This window comes from Salvia hispanica, chromosome 3 (genome assembly GCF_029641045.1).
Source record: "Salvia hispanica isolate PSC_SH4W2 chromosome 3, Shi_PSC_v1, whole genome shotgun sequence".
NCBI lineage: Eukaryota > Viridiplantae > Streptophyta > Magnoliopsida > Lamiales > Lamiaceae > Salvia > Salvia hispanica.
Genome location: NC_142694.1, coordinates 10,907,698 through 10,928,170, shown reverse-complemented (window position 1 = coordinate 10,928,170; position 20,473 = coordinate 10,907,698). Strand labels below are relative to the sequence as shown.

Genomic DNA, 20,473 nt, shown 5'->3' with positions numbered 1-20,473 from the left:
ACCATTATACAATGGTTGTGATTTGAGATATAATAATTGAGCATATTTCACAATATCGGAATTAAATGTACCGGAAATAGACGTCCTACCTTCATTGGTTGTTCGGATAAGTTTATGAAAGGCAAGAACTCAAGATAGTGGAGGCCAAATGATTGGGGTTTGTTAGTAGTGGAATTTATCTTACAATTAATACGAATATTAGGGAGGATAATGGCGTGTCAATTAACTAATTAATTACGTTCGAGATTCTTGTTAGTAGATAGTGGTTGCTTTTGGATTAATTTTATTTTTTAGATTCATAAGATTGATATTTGAGTGTTATATGTGCAAGTACAAACTTATCCATGCATAGTCAAAAGTAGACAGCCCCACGCTTTAATGCATGAATGAAATTAATTAAATAAAAAATGTTAGTGAAATAAACTACCCTCTTTGGTCATATGTGACTCTGCAAGTTTTAGAAAAATGCGAAAGAAATTAAATAAATAAAAAATGTTAGTGAAATATAAATTTAATAATAAAATATAAGTATAACAATTTAGTAATGCATAAAATAGAAAAATGTATAAAAAAAGGTTTTTAATTGCTGACATATTGAAATAAAAAATGTAAGACAATACTACTCCTATATCTCAAATAGAGAGATCAGTATTCCGTTTCTATTTACTTAAATATAAAATTTGAGAATAGAGCATATCGACCAAAACAAAAATAATAGAGTACTCTAATTTACCACTTGGAAATATTATTTGATCGTAACAATATTATTTTTTCTTACATTATTTTGGAAACTAAAGTTTAGCAGAGAGTTTGAGCGGCTAGTTTAATTATAAAAGTCACGTATCTACTGGACCTGTGTTTACTCGGTATAAAGTGGTTATTTATTTATAAAATACTTACTACTTACTTTTAATTTATCACTTGATAAATTTTTCGTTTAGCTAGCATGGATGCTCGATAAATCATAAATGAGTTATCGAGCATTTTTTGTGCTGGCAAGTGCTCCGTAAACTCTTTTATCGATCATTTTTTGTGGTGGCAAGTGCTCCGTAAACTCTTTTATCGAGCATTTTTGCCTATTTAGAGTGTCGATGAATTTGAAAGTTTAAATTGTGCAAGTTGCTAGTTCTCGGTGAAAGCAGTCACATAACTCACATTATTTTCTCTTTTTAAGTGCAACTAGTTTGATAAGTTTATAACTAACCCCACTTTAATAAAAAGGACAATATAACACAACATATTATATCTACCAAAAAGAATAAAATGGTCAAATGTTGAAGGCACCATTGTTAATCCAGGCTGTAAAATATGTTATTATCCCAAAATAGGAGTTACATTTGGTGTGAGCACGAGTTTTAAGAAATGTAAAGAATAGTGAGTTAGAAAAGTTAATGAAATATATGGCCCACTTTTTTATATCGATTTTATAATTAATTATGAGTGAAGTGAGTTAGTGAAATGTGGGACTTATTTATCATTTATGATAAAAGTAAAATATAATTCTTATTGTTGGACAGATCAAATGATAAAATGTTATTTTTATCATGGGACAGAAATAGTAAATATAGACTATATTTAGGCTGCTATAGGAAATGTTAATGTAGCAGCTGAACAATAAATTAAATTAAATTTGAATGGGGCGTAACGCTTGTTTTAATATTGTATCGTTCCAGCTGCAAAATACCCAATATATATATTTATATGTATAGGTCGAATATGGTGAAGAATAGTTATAAAATTTAATACTCCCTTCATCCCACTTTAGGAGTCTCATTTGAATTCGGTACGAGTTTTAAAAATTATAAAGAAAAATTGATAAAAAAATAGTGGAATGTGAATCCTACTTTCATATATTACTATTAGTTTTATAATAAAATGTGACTGAAAAAAAGTTAGTGGAATGTGAGGCATATTACCTATGTAATATTACAACCGAGACTCCTAAAGTGGGACACCTAAACATGGTAAATCAGAACTTCTAAGAGCATCCACAATAGGGGCGGCGCGGCGGCCACCCCGATCGCGGCTAAGCCGCGACTGTCTATTGTGGTGGAAGCGGCCGCCCCGGAGGCCGACGGCTTTTGTGGGGCGGAAGGGCTTTCGCCCCGAAAGCGCCGAGGACGAGCCAGAGGAGAGAGAAAAGCGGCGGCCGCCGCAGCTATCTATTGCACGGCGAAACCGCCGCGGCGGTCGCCGATTTCCAATTTATTTTTATTTTTTTAAATTTTGAATTTTCGTTGTAATTTTCCCCTTACTTTAATCCGATGAAAATTTAGTTTTCAATTTTAATTTGTTTATTAGCCGTTTTTATTTAATTATTTTTAGTCCGATAATTTTAATTGTAATTGAATTAAAATATAGAACAAATAAAATAAAGTGAAATGTGGCTAAAAAAAGTGTTCACTATTGTTGCGGAAACTTTTTTTTTGTGACCGTGGACAAATAAAAAGTGGCTATGGACAAAAGACGTAAAAGTGTCCAGCCAAAGTGTCCATCCTACTGTGGATGCTCTAGAGTCGGACGGAAGGAGTAATTACTTTCGTATATAGATTTAATAAGCTGTGGGACTATTTGGAGCTAATTAATATTGGGTATTTATGAGCTATGAAGTGTACTTATTGAATCCATATCCAAATATTATTCATTTTTTAAAGTTCAATTGGTTGAAATTGCATACTCGATCCTCACTATTATATATAGCCATGAGATTTTTGGATTTTGATTTTGAATTATGATTTACATAAAATTTGGATAAATTTGAACTTATTTTAAAAAGTACTTCCTATGTCCCATTAGAAATAAAACGTTTTCCTTTTTAGTTTGTCATATTAAAAATGAAACGTTTCCAAAAATGGAAATAATACTCTCTCTACTTTTTCTTCTCTCTTACTTTACACTCTCTTCATTAACTCACAAACAACACTACCTAAAATCTTGTGCCGAAAAGCAAATGTTGCATATTTAATGGGACGGAGGGAGTACTTGTCTTTGTACTTATTTGCTAGTGTTCGTGGGGCTTAATTTCCTTTTTCCATTGCGCTTTTTTTAAAATTTAAATGGCGGGTGTCTTTGTACTTATTTGCTAGTGTTCGTGGGGCTTAATTTTCTTTTTCCATTGCGCTTTTTTTAAAATTTAAATGGCGGGTGCAATTGTATTTTTCGAACGTCAGTTTTGCAAGTGTTTGGAACTTTGGATGAGATTTCAATCTTGGATTTTTTGTTACTAAGGTTTGATATAGGGTAGGTGAGACTTGGGTAGTGTTGTTTCTAGGACAAATTTTTATAGGTCATAAATTGGAATAAAATTTGTACAAGTACCAAAAAGTGGCAATGAATTGCTATTGTGATAAATTCGATAAATCGAATTTTCCATATAGATTCTATTATTATTCCTGTAATTAATTTCTTAAGTTTAATAAAATTTTAAAAATTTGTGGTAATTGGTAAATTCGATCAATTCTCATTATCTAATAGTATCTATATTGAAAACAAAAACTTTGGAACTCCGCAAGTTGATGGCTGACGAATAGTTGTGAATTTTAATGGAAACTAAAGTCAGACTTTGGCACTAATTATGATTTTATTTGGGAGGCTCTACTCATCCACAGCTGTTAAAACGTGTATAATATAATACATATTGATTTTATTTAATTGACACTGGATTTCGGAGTCTCTTGCTATTCATTTATTTTTCATGTGGACCATAATCCACGATTTGTTTGTACAGCAAAATCCAAAATTGAACTTGAATTCAACTTCTTAAGTAGTTCAGGAAATTTCAAAGTATAGTAACATAAATTTCGAAATTCGGATGCAAAATTAAATAAACTTGAATATGGAATCAATACTCACAATATACGTGATTTTTTACTTTTAATTTTATAGGATAGGATTTCTGAAATAATAGTCATTCATGTCAATTGAATATGATTCAAGCAAGTTTACTCAAATTGTAAAAATCACAAAAAATTAGAATATCCTATCTTAGGAAAACATAAATTAATAATGTAGGGCTAATCTTCCATGGTAAAGAATTCTAATTGATAAAACCAAATAAAACTTTGTATACTAGAATGTGAACAACCAAATATTGAAGGCAGGTTTTCAAATAAAAAGTAAAAAACTCAATGACATTCCTAATTAAGTAGTTAAAGCATCCCTTGGAGGTAAACTAATATAATTACCATATTTATCTTTTTTTATAAAAAATCATTCTTCAAAGGGGGAGGTATTTGAGAAGGTATTATACCTTTTTCCATTTTAAAGATGCATTTTTACCTTTTCATCAATAGAAAGGTAAAATTTTATAACTACCACATTTGCCTTCTTTTCATGAAAAATCATTCTCCAAGGGAGAAGGTATCACACTTTATGTTTTTTTTAATGCATTTTGAATTATTAATTTATATTTAAAAATTCATTTACATTTCTATATACTTTTTTCCTTTGGAGTATGTTTCTTTTTAGAATAGTATATTTCACTTTTTGAGAAGGTATATAGATTATATACCTTTTCTATATACATTCTCCCCTTGGAGATGCTCTTAGGCCCAAACAACTTATTTCCTAACACGGGCCTATTACTATTATTCCCTCCGTCCCAGATAATTTGGGACAATTTGACCGAGCACGGGTTTTAAGAAATATAATACAAAGTGAGTTGAAAAAGTTGATGGGATGTTGGTCCTACTTTTAAAGTATTAGTTTTATAGTATTAAAATGTGAGTAGGAATTAGTTAGTGGAATATGGGGGGTCCACTACCAAAAATGGTAAAAGTGAAATGGATCAAATTATCTGGAACAGACCGAAATGGAATACTAGGTCAAATTATCTGGGACGGATGGAGTATTTAATTATACGTTTATTGACTAAAAATATTACAAAATCAAAAGGTCCAGTCCAATTTATAGCCCATCCTCCTGAATAATTAAAATGAAATAAAGGATAAGAAAAAACAAAATTAAACTTAAAAACCCAAAACAAAAAGTCCAAAAAAATGAGATAGTAGTAGTATGGCTGATCAATTAAGTTAGGCCCAGTGAAGTTAGCCTGTTTGGCCCGATTAGAGTACTGGTCAGAATGATTGATCCTGAATTTAGGCCCGGCCCAAGTTGTAATTTATTACTGGAGTTGAAAACTAGTATTGTATTTGAAAATTCGTAAAAAATAAAAACAATTACTTAAAGGACTGAATTTTTTATATATATAAATTTGTCAATTGGATTTAAACCCTCCGAACATACCATATTATTCCATTTTAAAAAAATAGTAAATGATTATCTAAAATATTACTCCTAATATTGATAAAGTATACTTATAATTTAATAGTGTGGAAGCCGATAAAATGTTCCTACATGCCTCACGACTTTCTTTGGCTTTTGAATTGGCTAAGCAATCCTATTACCATGTTTTGTTTTCCCTTTTAATACCCATATTTGTCTTTTGTCGTGTGACATGTAGTATTACTTATATGACCACAAAAAATTGATTATCAATCGTTCGCATTATTTCAAACACGCGATTAGGCACTTTGGACCATTGAAATAATAGTGAAATAGTACAATGCTGCGCAATAAACTAAAATTTAAAATGAGCTACATTTATTTATAATGATTAAATTGGCTATATAGTAGAAGTGAGATGAATAATCATGACTCGTGAGATATAATGTATTTTAATATTGTTGTGACGAGCTAAGATAGGGGTGTATTAAAATAATAACACCTCTTAAAATAACATCATACCACCATTTATAGCTAATCATTTGTACACATGGACGAATAATAAATTGTCATGTGGCAATAAAATAAATGCTCAAGTATAAAAATCTTGGCCAGGAGTATACAACACTGTATACAACAATTTTTTCTCGGCCAACAATATCCAACACGCTATACAACAATCTATAGATTGTTGTGTAGCGTTTATAATATTGCTGTGTAGCGTTTATAACATTGCTGGAAATGTGGTATCACAATGTCGCTTTAAAAGGTGTTGTCATTTTAACATAAACCGGCTAAGATATATTGTTATGGATTGAGCTTTTTAACAATAATTGAATGAAAAATAAAATAAGACATGACCTTTCTATAAATAATTATAATGTTTAAGACTAAAAAAATCTACTACTAGTACTACGTGACCTAAGTTGGTATTAACTTCTTTTATCTCTGGAAATTTGTCACATATTTCTATTTCTATTCGTTCCACAAAATTTATCGCATTTAACTTTTTTATTATTTTTCGGTGATGGACTTTATATTTCATTAACTCATTTTTACTCATATTTTGTTATAAAATTATTATTTAAAAGTAAGATCCACTGACAAAATTTAAGGAACGCAAAGACTAAAGAAGTTAGGCGGTGTACCGAAAAAGAAAAGACTTTTTAGTAAGGCATATTATTGTTGTTTGCACGAGTGTTTTGGAAAAAACAGTAGTTATACTACTCTAGCATCAATATAGAGTATATAGTAAAAATTGTACTCCACTACCATGAACAGTTAATCTATTCATATATATTAAATATATTTACATATTACTCCCTCCGTCCTACTTTAGGAGTTCCGATTTACTATTTTTGGGTGTTCCATTTTAGGAGTCCCGGTTGGAATATTCCATAATTGGTAATAGGCCCCACAATCCACTCACATTTTTCCACTCACATTTTATTATAAAACTAATACATAAAAGTAGGACCCACATTCCATTATATTTTTTCACCAACTTTCCTTTATATTTCTTAAAACTCGTGCCGAACTCAACCAGGACACCTAAAGTGGGACGGAGGGAGTACTATATAATGATAGTATAATGGAATTACAGTAAAATCAAGTAAGGTATCAGTACTTAAATTAGTCATACAAAAATTCAGTGTTTCAAATTTCACTATAATAAAAAGTTTCGATAATATTAACATGTAAGGTGTATCGTATCGACCAACCTCTACACATCATAACGTACATAGGATTATATGAATCATCGACATGCACTAAATTACCCGTTATACCATGGCCAAAGCCCACGCCGTGTGCGTGCCCATCCCGGCGCAGGGCCATGTCAGCCCCATGCTCAAGTTAGCGAAGCTCCTCCACCACAACGGCTTCTTCGTCACCTTCGTCAACACCGACTACAACAACGGCTGCCCGAGGTGCTGCTCTGGACCGCTAGCGCGTGCAGTCTCTTGGCGTATACGCACTATAAAGATTTTGTTGAGAGAGGATTAGGGGTGAGTCGATACGATATATCGTATCGAAAACGTTGTATCGTGTATCGTATCGAAAATATCGATATGAAAGAATTTCATATTGTTATCGTATTGAAAGTTTCGATATATCGAACTTTCGATATAAAAAAATTCATATCGTTATCGTATCGATATTTCGATATATCGTACCGAAATTCGATATATCGTTAAATATCTATATATATCGAAAATAAAATATCGATATATCGAAAATATCGATATATCGAAAATTTTCAATATATATCGTATTTTCGATATAAAACGATATATTGCGATATAGGAAATTTATATCGTTATCGTATCGAAAACTTACGATACGGTATCGTATCGTATCGTATCGAAAATTACGATATATCGAAAATTCGATAATTTTTCGATATTTTTCAATACGATACGAGCGATATATCATTTTTTCGATATTTTTCTCTAGCCCTAGAGAGGATATACTCCTCTTCACGGTAATTTCATGGCTTTTTCGATAATATGTTATTTTCTTATTCAAATGAAATCTTTATTTAATATTGGATACGAATTTATACTGGAACTACCTTCAGTTTTAAATTGGGTTTTATTGAATTCATTTAATTAACTTGGGATGCTAGGTTAACTATTCGTGCTTGGTACATGCTGTATATATATATGTTGCATAAAGCCATTATAACTAACTGTTTTGTGTAGAGTGATTAATTGAGAATTATCTTAAAATGAGTGCAAAATAATATATTACTCCATAATTGTTGATATTCAATTCAATGATATCCGTTTTAATGTACATAAATTTTTTCTAGAGCGTACAAGGAGTTAAATGTAAAAATTAATGACAATAAATGAGATCAATAGCTTATTAGCTACTAGTAGTACCATATTTTAGTTTTATAAAGAAAGTAAATGAAATACTAGTAAGCTATTAGAATATATATTCCATGTAATTTATTTACTTATGATTAAAGTGAAATGAGCAGAAAACAATAGTAAAACAGGACTTGTACTATTGGGCCGGATGGTTTCCACCAAGGTTTTAAAATTTGCACAGGACCGGACGGTTTGACTGTTCAACAATGAATCAATGCGTTGTCTAATCTAGTCAAACATAAAAACAAGAAATTAGTAAGTATCCTTCAATTTTTGATAATTTTTCTTTCTATTATAGCAGACTATATTCTTCACTAATACCTAATTGTATGTGGATTAATTATTTCGTATCTTCACATGGACGCTTGTACGAGTAATTAAGTTCACGTGATCAAATATAAAACATGGAACGATAACTTCTGTATAAGTATAAACAAACAGATATAGCAACCGAACTTTATCCTCTGCACTTAGTCCAATTTCTATTTAAATACTACTCCTACATATCGATCTATATCAAAGCCACTTTACATCTTCTTTCATTTCACATAAGTGTGTGTAGTGTGTGAAGAGAAGCAATTAATGGCATCCATTTCAAAGCCCAAACCCCACGCCGTGTGCATACCCTACCCGGCGCAGGGGCACATCAACCCAATGTTCAAGCTAGCCAAGCTCCTCCACCGCAGCGGCTTCCTCGTCACCTTCGTCAACACCGACCACAACCACCGCCGCCTCATCCGCTCCCACGGCGCCGCCTCCGTGGCCGGCCTCCCGGGGTTCCGCTTCGAGGCCATCCCCGACGGCCTCCCGCCCTCCGACGCCGACGCCACGCAGGACCTCGCCGCGCTCTGCGTCTCCATCCCCACCGCCTGCTTGGACCCCTTCTGCGGCCTCATCGAGAAGCTCAACGCCTCCGCGGCCGCGCCGGTCAGCTGCATCGTCTCCGACGGCGTGATGAGCTTCACGCTCAAGGCGGCGGAGCGCTTCGGGGTGCCGGAGGTCATGTTTTGGAGCGCTAGCGCTTGCGGTCTCTTGGGGTATATGCACTATAAGGATCTTATTCACAAGGGATACACTCCTCTTCAAGGTAATCCATTCTTCAATTCCTTTACTTTTTAATATTTCTAACTCTTTATTAGTTTAATTTCTTCATGATTATTTTTTATGATATATATTTCCAATAGTTGAAGTATTTTATAATGAAGCAAAAATAATTTGAGATTTTAGTGATCATCACATATTTGGGTATTAACAGCGGAAATTTTTTAAGCGATGTCGTCAATCCACTGGTAAAAATCAATGGCGTATAAACTTTTATTCAAACGGACACTACTTTAATTAATTAATTTACACTCTCGACTGTCAAAGCATTTAATATAGCATAAGATAATAAGCATGGAGATCTTCAAGAGTTGCAAGCATTATTTTAATGAATAGAGTATGTAAATTACATTCTTGGAAGCTAGCCCATGAATTGTTTCAATTGTTTAGTAAAAATATTGTTGTTTATTAAATGCATTAATTTGGAAACTTCATCCGTTGTATATGGGGTATATTTTACTACAATTGCACGTTCATAGAGTTGAAAATCCATTATAATAAATTAACTGAGTACAACGCTTAGGACGTGCTGAATAATAAATGTGTACGTACTTCTAAATGTTTTTATAGAATTGATCTTTTGATTTAATCCTCTAAGTCAACTTGTCATTTTGCAATATAAACATTTGAAGGATCAAACTTTGCTCCCCTAGTTTAAAGAAAAAGTTAATAATCAAGAAGGTTGATCGAATTGTATTTTGAATAAGTTTTGAAAATAGGACATTAAGGTCCGAAGGAGTATTGATTTGAGTTCGTTCTTTTGTTATTTTGAATATTGAAAGATGTTGAAACTTCATGATTTAATAGTCTGATTTCAAACTTTATAGAATTAACTAAAATTTGATAAAATTTTACAATTTACATATTGTCCAACACTTTTTTTTGTTGATTTACATAGATATGAGGCAATTGACGAACGGATACCTAGAAACAAAAATCGAGTGGATCCCAGGAATGAAAAACATAAGACTCGCCGACATCCCAGCTTTCATCAGAACCACAAACATCGACGACATATACCTCAATTTCATGATGCAACAAACCGCCGCCATGCCGACAGCCAAAGCCTTGATCATCAACACCTTCTCCGCCTTGGAGCGAGACGCCCTCGCCGCCCTCTCCTCCACCTTCCCCAAAATCCACACCATCGGCCCTCTCCACCTCCTGCCAGACGAAGACACCAACGTCAACGCCCACGACCAACCCTTCACCTCCAGCCTATGGAAAGAGGAGGCCGAATGCATCGCGTGGCTCGACACCATGGCGCCCGCCTCCGTTGTCTACGTCAACTTCGGCAGCATCACGGTCGTCACTGCAGATCAAATGACCGAGTTCGCGTGGGGGCTGGCCAATAGCAAGAAGCCCTTCCTGTGGATCATTCGCCCGGATATCGTATCCGGTGAGGCCACCATGCTGCCTCCTGAGTTCCTGGCGGAGACCAAGGACAATGTATAATGTTACTGCCCGATTTTATTTTAGCTGATATTACTAGCGGATTAAATTTGCTACTAACAATTTTTTTTTTTGGCGTAGTGTATGATGGTGAGCTGGTGCCAGCAGGAGGAGGTGCTGAAGCACCCTGCGATCGGGGGGTTTCTGACGCATGGTGGGTGGAACTCGACTCTGGAGAGCGTTGGGGGCGGGGTGCCTATGATATTCTGGCCGTTTTTCGCGGAGCAGCAGACGAATTGTCGGTACGGGTGCGTGGAGTGGGGGATTGGGATGGAGATAGATAATGATGTGAAGAGAGATGAGGTGGAGTTGATGGTGAGGGAGATGATGGAGGGGGAGAAGGGGAAGGAGATGAGGAAGAATGTTGTGGAGTGGAAGAGGAATGCGGAGGAGGCCGTCGCGGTTGATGGCTCTTCTTTTACGGATTTCAAGAGATTGATTGAGGAGCTCTCGGTTTAGATCTTTGGTTTGGTTTCATTTTGGTTGTGAACTTGTGAATTTAAACTTTCTACGCAATATTTGAAATAAGCTATCAACATTTATCACCGAATATTTGAAATGGAAGTTGTGGTTGGGATGAAATTCGAGTAAGTGACTGAGTGGCGTTTGATTAAATTTTAAGTTATTTTTTATATATTGTTAATTATTCATTGTGTTCGAACCTACAACACCAATTTTTTAAGAGCATTAGCAATAGGAATGCCCTAGCAACAATCCGGCCTAAAACTCCTTCTACAAGTCCTCATGTCTTTTTCACAGCCTAACCAATGTCCTAGCCTAGCCCTCCCATTTAATTCATTTTATCAAATTAATAACAAATACAAAATTAATTAGTATTTATCAAATATTTAAAAATAAAGTGCGGAGTATTTATTAGAGTAGAAATAAAAAAAATTAAAAAAGTGACTCGGCGGTCGCCGCGCAATAGTCGCCCTAGCAACCGCCTAGCCGGCTCGGCCATGCCCTAGATCTCGGGCGTTTATCTCTCCTCCTCTCGGCTAGCCTATCGCAATACCACCCTAGCCGCACGTCGGTGGCTAGGCTGCCGATTGGGGCGTGTACTGTGGATGCTCTACATCCCTTGTAAATTAAAAATGAGATTAATGTAGTGTTGGCTCCTCAATGGAATGCATCTCATTTGCTCTCTTTGAAACGTTTATTCATTTCTTAATAATGTATTTATTGCAAGGAGTATAGTATTTATAATAGAGGAAGTAGTGAGTTGAATATATTTATTGCAATCAAGACTTTGGCCTAAGAATGAGTTTACTCAATTGACCACTAATATTTCAAAATTGTGACACGTATTTTCCCCAAATTCTACGCCTAAAAGACTAAACCGGTAAAAGTAAAACAATAGGCGCGTTTTCAAAACCCTAATTTCCGTCCCCGTCATCGTCCTCCACCGATGGAAACCACGGCGCCGCCGCCGGAGTCAACCACCTGCATCCCAGAGTCCACCTCCACCATCCCTATACCCACAGAAGGTGATGCGCCTCCTGACCCTGTCGCTTCTCAAGCCGATCCCAAATCCAGTTCCGAACCGATGGAAACCAACGATTCCGCCACCGGCGCCGAACCAATCGAAACCAACGATTCCGGAAACATCCCGGGCCCCGAACCTCCGGCCCAGCCCGAAGCCCAACCGCGCAAGAGACGACGTCGTCGCAAGAAGATCTTCACTGACATGATTTCCTCGACGGCTTCGCGCCTGCGCGTTCTCCGCCCCCACACGAAGCCTTCCGCCGCCTCCGCCTCCGCTGCCGACGAAGACGACGATGCCGATGCTCTGACCGGTTACCTCCGCAAGCGGAGGGGTCCTTCCGATCTCTCTAAGGAGGTCGACATCGAAGCCCTAATTGCAATCTCGGTAGGGTTTCCCGTCGATACACTGACGGAGGAAGAAATTGAGGCGAACGTCGTCCCGCAAATCGGCGGCTCGGAACAGGCCAACTACATCATCGTGCGCAACCACATTCTCGCCCGCTGGCGCTCGAACGTCGCCGTTTGGCTCACCAGGGACCAGGTGCTGGAGTCCATACGCGTCGAGCACAAAAACCTCGTGAATTCCGCCTACAACTTCCTCCTCCACTACGGATACATCAATTTCGGCATCGCCTCAGCGATCAGGGATGTAAAGAGCAAGTCTTCGGACGAATTGCCGCTGGGAAGCGTGATCGTGATTGGCGCGGGCCTATCCGGTTTGGTCGCCGCTAGGCAGCTGATTTTCCTAGGCTTCAAGGTTGTCGTTCTTGAGGGCAGGGCCCGGCCCGGGGGTAGAGTTCGGACTAAGAGAATGAGCGGAAGTGATGGAAGTGTTGTTGGTGCTGCGGATTTAGGTGGGAGCGTGTTAACCGGAATCAATGGGAATCCGTTGGGTGTTTTGGCGCGCCAGCTTGGATTGCCACTTCATAAGGTGAGGGATATTTGCCCCTTGTACTTACCTAATGGAAGAATGGTTAATTCTGATGTTGATTCGAAAGTGGAGAGCTCATTTAATAAGTTGCTGGATAGGGTTTGTAAGCTTAGGCAGGGGATCATGGAGGAAATTAGGAGCGTGGATATTTCGTTGGGGACGGCATTGGAGGCGTTTAGGCATGTGTATAATGTAGCTGAGGAGCCATTGGAGAGGATGTTATTGGATTGGCATTTGGCGAATCTTGAGTATGCCAATGCAACACTGTTGTCGAATTTGTCTATGGCTTTCTGGGATCAGGATGATCCCTATGAAATGGGTGGGGATCATTGTTTCATACCTGGGGGGAATGGGAGGCTTGTTAGAGCTTTGGCTGAGGACCTTCCGATCTTTTATGAACGGCCAGTTAGTTCTGTGAGATACGGCAGTGATGGAGTTAGGGTATATGCCGGAGGGCAGGAGTATCAAGGTGACATGGTGCTTTGCACAGTCCCGCTAGGAGTGCTTAAGAGAGGGACAATTGATTTTGAGCCTGAGCTTCCTCAACGAAAAATGGATGCAATTGATAGATTAGGTTTCGGGTTGTTGAACAAAGTTGCCATTTTGTTCCCATATGATTTTTGGGGTGGAGAGATTGATACCTTTGGGCATTTGACCGAGGAGCCTAGTATGAGAGGTGAATACTTTCTTTTTTACAGTTATTGTGCTGTGGCCGGTGGGCCACTCCTTATTGCTCTTGTGGCCGGAGAAGCTGCTGTTAAGTTTGAAAAGAGTTCTGCGGTTGAATCTGTGAACAAAGTGTTGGATATATTGAAGGGCATTTTCAGCCCTAAAGGAATTGCAGTTCCAGATCCAATTCAGGCAGTTTGTACACGTTGGGGTCAGGATCAGTTTTCGTACGGATCATATTCTTATGTTGCAGTTGGTGCTTCAGGGGATGATTACGATATCCTTGCAGAGAGCGTTGCAGATAGAGTTTTCTTTGCTGGAGAAGCGACTAACAAGCAGTATCCAGCCACAATGCATGGAGCTTTTCTCAGCGGGATGAGGGAGGCCGCACATATAATGAGGGTGACGAGGAGAAGATCAGTCGCTCCAGCCGCAGGAGCTAGAGTGAATACCACGAATCACGAAAGCAACAGTGTTGATCCACTGTTTGAGACCCCTGACCTTGCATTTGGCTGCTTTTCTGTTGTGTTCGATCCACAGTCAACAGATATGGAATCTGATGCTTTGTTACGAGTTTCAGTGAGGAGTGGTAATTCAGATTCGGATTATATCCATCTGTATGGGCTGCTCCAGAGGAAGCAGGCTGTCGAGCTGAATGGCTTGGAAGACGATGTAAAGAGGGGGGAGATGTTGGCTCACGGATTCAAGACGAGGTTGGTCGGAATAAGCAGCCTGTGCAACGCTGCTGAGTCTCTTATCAGGAGAATAAAGGCAGTGAAATCCACTCCTAATTAGACTGTATAATTGATTCTTGATGTTTTAGGAAGTTGTACCATTCTTCAACTCTTTGGGTGTATACTTTTTCTAATTTTAGAAGCAACTGTAGAGTTGAAGAGATTGCTCCTTGGGAGCTCAAGTTAAAAAAAAATTTCTACTGTATAACATCTACAAATTGTGGAATGAAATGATTTGTTCTATGTATCACGGGAAATTATGTGACATAAGTCGACTTGGCTCGGATTTTGAAAAATCTAATAAAAAGTGGGTAGAAAAAGCTAATTGAGTGGGAGTGAGATAAGTTAGTAGAACAGTGGAATATAAGGCCCATGGTCAAAAGTAATAAAAAGTAAATGAGACATTTAATTGTGGGACAATGAAATAAAAAGTAAATGAAACATTTAATTGTGGATAGACGGAAAATGAAACTTGAGATCCTTAACCGTGGACGGACGGATGTAATGCACCTTAGCAAGCCAACATTTTCCTTAAGGGAATCTGATTCTTCTTTATAAAGCCATAATCTCATCCAACGACAAAGAATCAAGTCCCCTTATCACACATTAAACAATCCAAAAAAAATCTTCAGCTTAACATGATATATTCTTGTCTTGAGCATAACAAAGCAAGGCTTCATTCAGACAAACATCATGGCCGAATCAAAGGGGCTCTGCTTCACTCGCCGCCAGAAAAACTCGGGCGACCGAGGCAACACCTTGTCGCCTGCCCCGATCACCCTGAGACAGGCGGCGAGGGGGAAGAGGGCGCTTCTTTGCTGCATCAGCTACAAGAAGAAGAAGTTCGAACTCAAAGGGACTATACATGACATGAAGAACATGAGAGATCTTCTAATCCATCAATTCCATTTCCCTCCTGAATCCATCCTCATTCTTGCAGGTCAAAATTTCTTAGTATTTTACTTTTCTATAGTTACATCGCGAAAATTCTTGTTTTCGGTGATTTTATAAAAAAAAAAAAGAAAAGTTCCCTGAAAGAGAACTTTTTTGCTTTATTCCGTAAATGGGAAACACGACAATACTAATGGTGTATTTAAAGATAGTTTTTTTTCCCATTTTTACTTATCAATTGTTACGTTGCCAAATTCTCGTTTTGGGTGATTTTAGAAGAAAAAAAAAAAGTTCCCCGGACGAGAACATTTTTTTCATTCTATAAAAGGAAAACACGTCAATACTAATGGTGAATTTAAAGAGAAATTTAAAATTTGTAGAAAAAGAGACGTACCTTGAGCCGACGAGGAAGAACATAGAGGATAGTTTCCGGTGGCTGATGAGAGGGATTGAAGAGGGAGACTCGTTGGTGTTCTACTTCTCCGGTCATGGACTCCGGCAGCGCGGTATCCATGGCGACGAGATCGATGGCTTCGATGAGACTATATGTCCGTTGGATTTCGAGACCAATGGCATGATTTTCGATAACTATATTAATGAGACTTTGGTTAATCCGCTGATCAAGGGCGTAACTCTTCACGCCATTGTTGATTCTTGCCATAGCGGAACGGTTCTAGACTTGCCACTCGTCTACAACATAAACACGTAACAACTTCACCTGGTCTTTTGGGATGAATTCTTCGATTGACACTTCAGATTTATAGATTAAATGAGTTTTGTCTCTTGATAGATTAGTCTTTTGAGATAAGTTCTTCGTAACAGTGAACTTTTTTGTTTGTTTGTTAGGAATAAATGGGATGACAATAGTCCTGAGGAAGGAAGGAATGCATTTAAAGGCACAAGTGGTGGAAAGGCCATATGCTTTAGTGCATGTGAAGATTATCAACAGGCTGCAGATACAACAGTTTGTATTCTCTTTCTGATGATGATCGTAAAACGAAAATACGATATGTAACATGAAAATGTCGGCCTGCCTGGCAGCAGGGGCAGAGCCGGGCAAATGCCTGTATATAGTCTATCATAAAATTTATTTATTTTAATAAATTCACTAAATGCCTCTTCTCAAATTCTCAAAATTTCCTGGCTCGGCCCCTGTCTAACAGGCTTTCTCGACGGACAAGAACAGCACGGGGGCAATGACATACACCTTCATAAAAGCAGTAAAAGCAGCGGTGACGAGCAAGAGGAAGATCAGCTACAGAGAGATACTTCTGCAAATGCACGAATCCCTCAAGAAAGAGGATCACAGCGGAGGATGCGCCCGGGCCCGCCTCCGACGTGTCTTCACTCGCAAAATCTTGCAGGTATAGAAGCAAAGTTATTCTGCAGATAGTTAGCTAAATTCTGATAGAGATATGTTTGACAGGATCCTCTGCTGTCGTCTTCCGAAGAATTCGACGCCAACACAGAGTTCAAGCTCTGATCAGTTTGTCGTCGTCGTTGTCACCATCCTCGTCATCATTTTCGTACCCTTATCACGACGTGGATGCTTTTGAAAACTACTGTAAAAGAAGTATGTTTGAAAATTGCAAGTATTTCTACTCATAATAAAGAATTCCAAAAATCTTACTATCATCAAATTCAGTCACTAGTTTACAACTGGCAAACAAAAAATACAATCAATTTGAAACCTTAAAACAAATGTCTTCATCTTCATCAATAGAGATCAAACCACAGCAGAAATGGCTGCAGCTGTATAAACCTACTTCAATTATTACACCAATATTATACTGTAGTCTCTTGCAAATTACGCGACAGAAACAGAAAAAATGGAACAAATCTACACAAACGGAAGAGAAATCAAGCAAATACGTTGATATCACATGGGAGGGGCGCGACGAATTAGGCAGCAGAATCGTCTGAATATGAATCTTTCTGTTGGATAATGGATGGTATCGCACAATGTACAAAAACCACGAGGCTAAAAGCGTACAACGATGCAGGAGATGTCGTCTTTGCTCTCTCTGTGCAGTGCCTCGTTCACTAGCTGCTTCGCTGCCTTCTGGGGATCTTTGATCTTCTTCACGATGTCGACTGCCTCTTGATTGGAGATCACCTGCAAGGCAGAAATTTGTGGGCGTTAGTGAGCCCGTCGGTGAGCAGATGATGACATAGAGGTGAGGCAGAGAAGAAATCGAACCTTCCATATACCGTCACTAGCAAGAATGAGAAAATCAGTTTCAGCGTCTATCTCAGCATTTGTGACGTCAGGGTCGGATCGCAAGTGTGTCTTCAAGTTCTTGTCTCCAAAAGCACGAGATACGGCCAACTGACCATCTACTCGGGCAACGTCTCCTGTTTATGCGCGCGTAAATAACGTCATCATTTCAAGATTTAATTTTTAACACGTGGTCGGATATAAAAGCAGCATCAGAAAATGAATTTGGCGAAACAAACACCAAACAAGTGATATTTGCCAATTTGAGACACGTGTACGAATTCTCACCTGGCATATTCGAGACAAATCCGCCTCTGTTTTCAATGCTTCCTCGCTCAGTGTTGGGCTCGTGATCAACGGTCATTTGTATAGCCTGGCCCCTCCTGGAAAGCACGCCTCGTGAATCTCCAACATTAGCCACCCACAAGTGTCTGCCATCGATCAAAATTGCAGTAACGGCAGTGGACCCACCCCTACCAAGGTCAGGGTTGTGAGACAGAATGGCTTCATCTGTTCTCTCATAAGCTTTAGCAATAGACCTCAGAGGATCCCTCCAAAAGTCCTCCTGATAACATTCGTCGAATTAATTAAATTCTGATAACGAACGAAAAGAGCTAAAGGAGAAAGTTTTGGGGACAAAAAAAAATCCTATATCCTCATAGATAAGCATACGTTGCGTTTTGATACTGCAAGTTCAAGGAAAATTTTCCCACAACCATCTAGCTAGATTACTATAAATGTCAACTTTTGTATTTGGAGTAGTTATACGTTGCACTCTACGCAAAAGAAAAGGAATTGGTTTAGCATACGAGTAAACTGTAGTTCATAGATGAGTCGTCGATTTTAACTGGAGAGCACAACCAATCAACTGGTTGGACTTCTTAACTTTTTTGGTTGTGTGACTTCAAAGAAGAAAGGCTTTGCACTTTTGCTAAGGGTTTCATGGATTACGATTCAGTAAATTCGATTCACAGAAAAAGATACGAATCATCTGATGCACTAATAATACCGCATCGAAAGATTCCATAACTCTACTTTAAGGCCGAATCACAAAAGTCCTACAGTGAATATCCAATACCAATATAGATCGAGAGTAGCAAATGTAAACACGAGAACATTTATGTCATGCAGCGACACGACTAACCTCCTTAATTATATTTGAAAATAAATGCTTTTGTAAGTAAGCGGGCACGCTATCTCCCATATGTCCGTCAAAGATACCAAACAGTCCGAGTTCATGACCTTGGGACTGTTCAAATTTAGCAACATGGAAATCTTCCATGGGATGATTTGCTTTACCCTTTTCCAAACTGAATCCAAACTTGACATGGCTCCGGCTGCCACTTCCCTTGCCGGAGCCACCTGTTGAACTCCCTCCTGAGTGCTATAGAAAAAGAAGAAGTCAGCTACAGAAAACACCAATGGTTTTTAAATTAATCAACATACATTGATCACGCCCCCGTGATTAAAAAGGGCAGCCGAGAACAACCATACCATAAACGACAAGATTAATTATGTGAATCATCAGAAAGGGCGTACGACTCTGAAAATGCTACGGACTGCTGATAATAAAACATAAAACAGCATATTCGAAACACATTCATGTCGGATAACACATCAAAGCTCGATTTTTGTGTGCTTTAACATATAAACACCACAAGCCATAGCTCCTAAAACTCCTATTAAAAGCAAATGCACAAGCAAAACCATGAGGCAAGTTAAGACATAAGCTCACCACACAAATACTATAAATAAACACATGAATTGTTAATTCAACATCAGAATTCAAAACCCATTAAATCTCAAACAAGGTAATAACAGCAACAACTGTAAAAACTCACCTGTTTAAAACAGCAAAGACTATCCATTTCTCAAACTAGCATGCACCCTTTCAAATCAATAGTGAGAATCCACAGCCTGCATCATTGCAAAACAAGTAAAATCATGATCAGAAACAATCAAACAACAAAATCCATCAAGATTCAAACTTTTCTCTTCATCACAAAATGGGCATCATCAAGATTTCAACTTACCGATCTACAGCTCCCAAATTCAACAAGTCGAGACACAGACAATGAAATGGAAACTTGGGCTTCTGATTTCTTGAGGAAAAAGGGGGTCAGGGATTCGCTGGAGTGCAGGCAAGAATGGCTGCCAACACGCTTTAGCCCTCTTCCCCCCTTTGTTGACTTTGATGTATTGATTTTCTTTTTTTCCCCTTTTCGATTCGATTTTTATAGTAACAAGAGAGTGAAAAAAGGTTATTGGATTTTCCACGGTTACTGAAATCAGGTTTGTGTAATTAATTTAACTTTGGTCAACGTCTCCTTTCAAATTCACTAATTCGTTTTGGTTTGACTCTACTTTGTTTCTTACTCCCTAAACATGAGTATTTATTACCATCATTAATTAATTTTCATATGAAGTCCTGTCCGAAAATTTCCTAACAATGAAAAAAAACATTTCTTGGTAATCATTATTCCACTTTTGTTTTCAACCATGAAAGTTTCATGTTAACAATTCAGAGTGATATGATGCGAAGCAATGAAATACAGTATTTGAGTGCTTTTAGGTTCAATCTCATTTGCATATTTTGCGTATTGAGGAAAAGTTACTAAAACGGAAATGGATTACTTTTATAGAACGTACTAAAATTAAAAGAGTTTTATTTCTATGGATTACTTTTATAATGTAATGATTTAATTAATATTGCGTATGCATTGTATACTTTTCAAAAAAATATTTGGCGCATATCATTATCGTTGTGTATTTGATATGAATGTAATGCACATCAAAATTTAATGAATTATGAAACCTAGTTGACTTGTCTAAATATTAGTAGTACTAATAAATGGTGCATTCATTGCAAACCAATTATGAGAGTTGAATAGAT

General features: G+C 37.6%; 4 protein-coding genes across 4 annotated transcripts; 3 read left to right on the top strand and 1 right to left on the bottom strand.

Moving 5' to 3' along the window:
- The first annotated feature begins 8,578 nt into the window (after positions 1–8,578).
- Positions 8,579–11,234, top strand: LOC125210762 (UDP-glycosyltransferase 85A8-like). The gene is made up of 3 exons (XM_048110342.2): positions 8,579–9,186; positions 10,099–10,649; positions 10,734–11,234. Exons 1-3 carry the CDS (start codon positions 8,682–8,684, stop codon positions 11,109–11,111), a joined length of 1,434 nt encoding a protein of 477 aa, XP_047966299.1. The 5' UTR covers positions 8,579–8,681; the 3' UTR covers positions 11,112–11,234.
- Positions 11,235–11,942: 708 nt separating this feature from the next.
- LDL1 (LSD1-like 1) lies at positions 11,943–14,718 on the top strand. Its single transcript, XM_048117855.2, has one exon. It carries the CDS (start codon positions 12,061–12,063, stop codon positions 14,530–14,532), a length of 2,472 nt encoding a protein of 823 aa, XP_047973812.1. The 5' UTR covers positions 11,943–12,060; the 3' UTR covers positions 14,533–14,718.
- Positions 14,719–15,068: 350 nt separating this feature from the next.
- LOC125216199 (metacaspase-1-like) lies at positions 15,069–17,002 on the top strand. Its single transcript, XM_048117856.2, has 5 exons — positions 15,069–15,411; positions 15,743–16,067; positions 16,209–16,326; positions 16,526–16,726; positions 16,789–17,002. The coding sequence occupies exons 1-5, from the start codon at positions 15,165–15,167 to the stop codon at positions 16,843–16,845; spliced, it is 948 nt and encodes a 315-aa protein (XP_047973813.1). The 5' UTR covers positions 15,069–15,164; the 3' UTR covers positions 16,846–17,002.
- On the bottom strand, positions 16,968–19,793 carry LOC125216201 (putative protein phosphatase 2C 9). Its single transcript, XM_048117857.2, has 6 exons — positions 19,614–19,793; positions 19,422–19,497; positions 18,725–18,964; positions 17,869–18,145; positions 17,563–17,717; positions 16,968–17,478 (listed from the first exon to the last, which is right to left on the bottom strand). The coding sequence occupies exons 2-6, from the start codon at positions 19,446–19,448 to the stop codon at positions 17,344–17,346; spliced, it is 834 nt and encodes a 277-aa protein (XP_047973814.1). The 5' UTR covers positions 19,449–19,497; positions 19,614–19,793; the 3' UTR covers positions 16,968–17,343.
- Positions 19,794–20,473: the final 680 nt, after the last annotated feature.

Coding starts and splice junctions, on each gene's coding strand:
- LOC125210762 (XM_048110342.2), top strand. CDS start 8,682: ATGGCATCCATTTCAAAGCCCAAACCCCACGCCGTGTGCATACCCTAC. Junction 9,187..10,098: donor GGGATACACTCCTCTTCAAG/GTAATCCATTCT, acceptor TGATTTACATAG/ATATGAGGCAATTGACGAAC. Junction 10,650..10,733: donor TGGCGGAGACCAAGGACAAT/GTATAATGTTAC, acceptor TTTTTGGCGTAG/TGTATGATGGTGAGCTGGTG.
- LDL1 (XM_048117855.2), top strand. CDS start 12,061: ATGGAAACCACGGCGCCGCCGCCGGAGTCAACCACCTGCATCCCAGAG.
- LOC125216199 (XM_048117856.2), top strand. CDS start 15,165: ATGGCCGAATCAAAGGGGCTCTGCTTCACTCGCCGCCAGAAAAACTCG. Junction 16,068..16,208: donor CTCGTCTACAACATAAACAC/GTAACAACTTCA, acceptor TTTGTTTGTTAG/GAATAAATGGGATGACAATA. Junction 16,727..16,788: donor TCACTCGCAAAATCTTGCAG/GTATAGAAGCAA, acceptor TATGTTTGACAG/GATCCTCTGCTGTCGTCTTC.
- LOC125216201 (XM_048117857.2), bottom strand. CDS start 19,448: ATGGATAGTCTTTGCTGTTTTAAACAG. Junction 18,146..18,724: donor TTTCAAATATAATTAAGGAG/GTTAGTCGTGTC, acceptor GAATGTTATCAG/GAGGACTTTTGGAGGGATCC. Junction 17,479..17,562: donor CTAGTGACGGTATATGGAAG/GTTCGATTTCTT, acceptor TCTGCCTTGCAG/GTGATCTCCAATCAAGAGGC.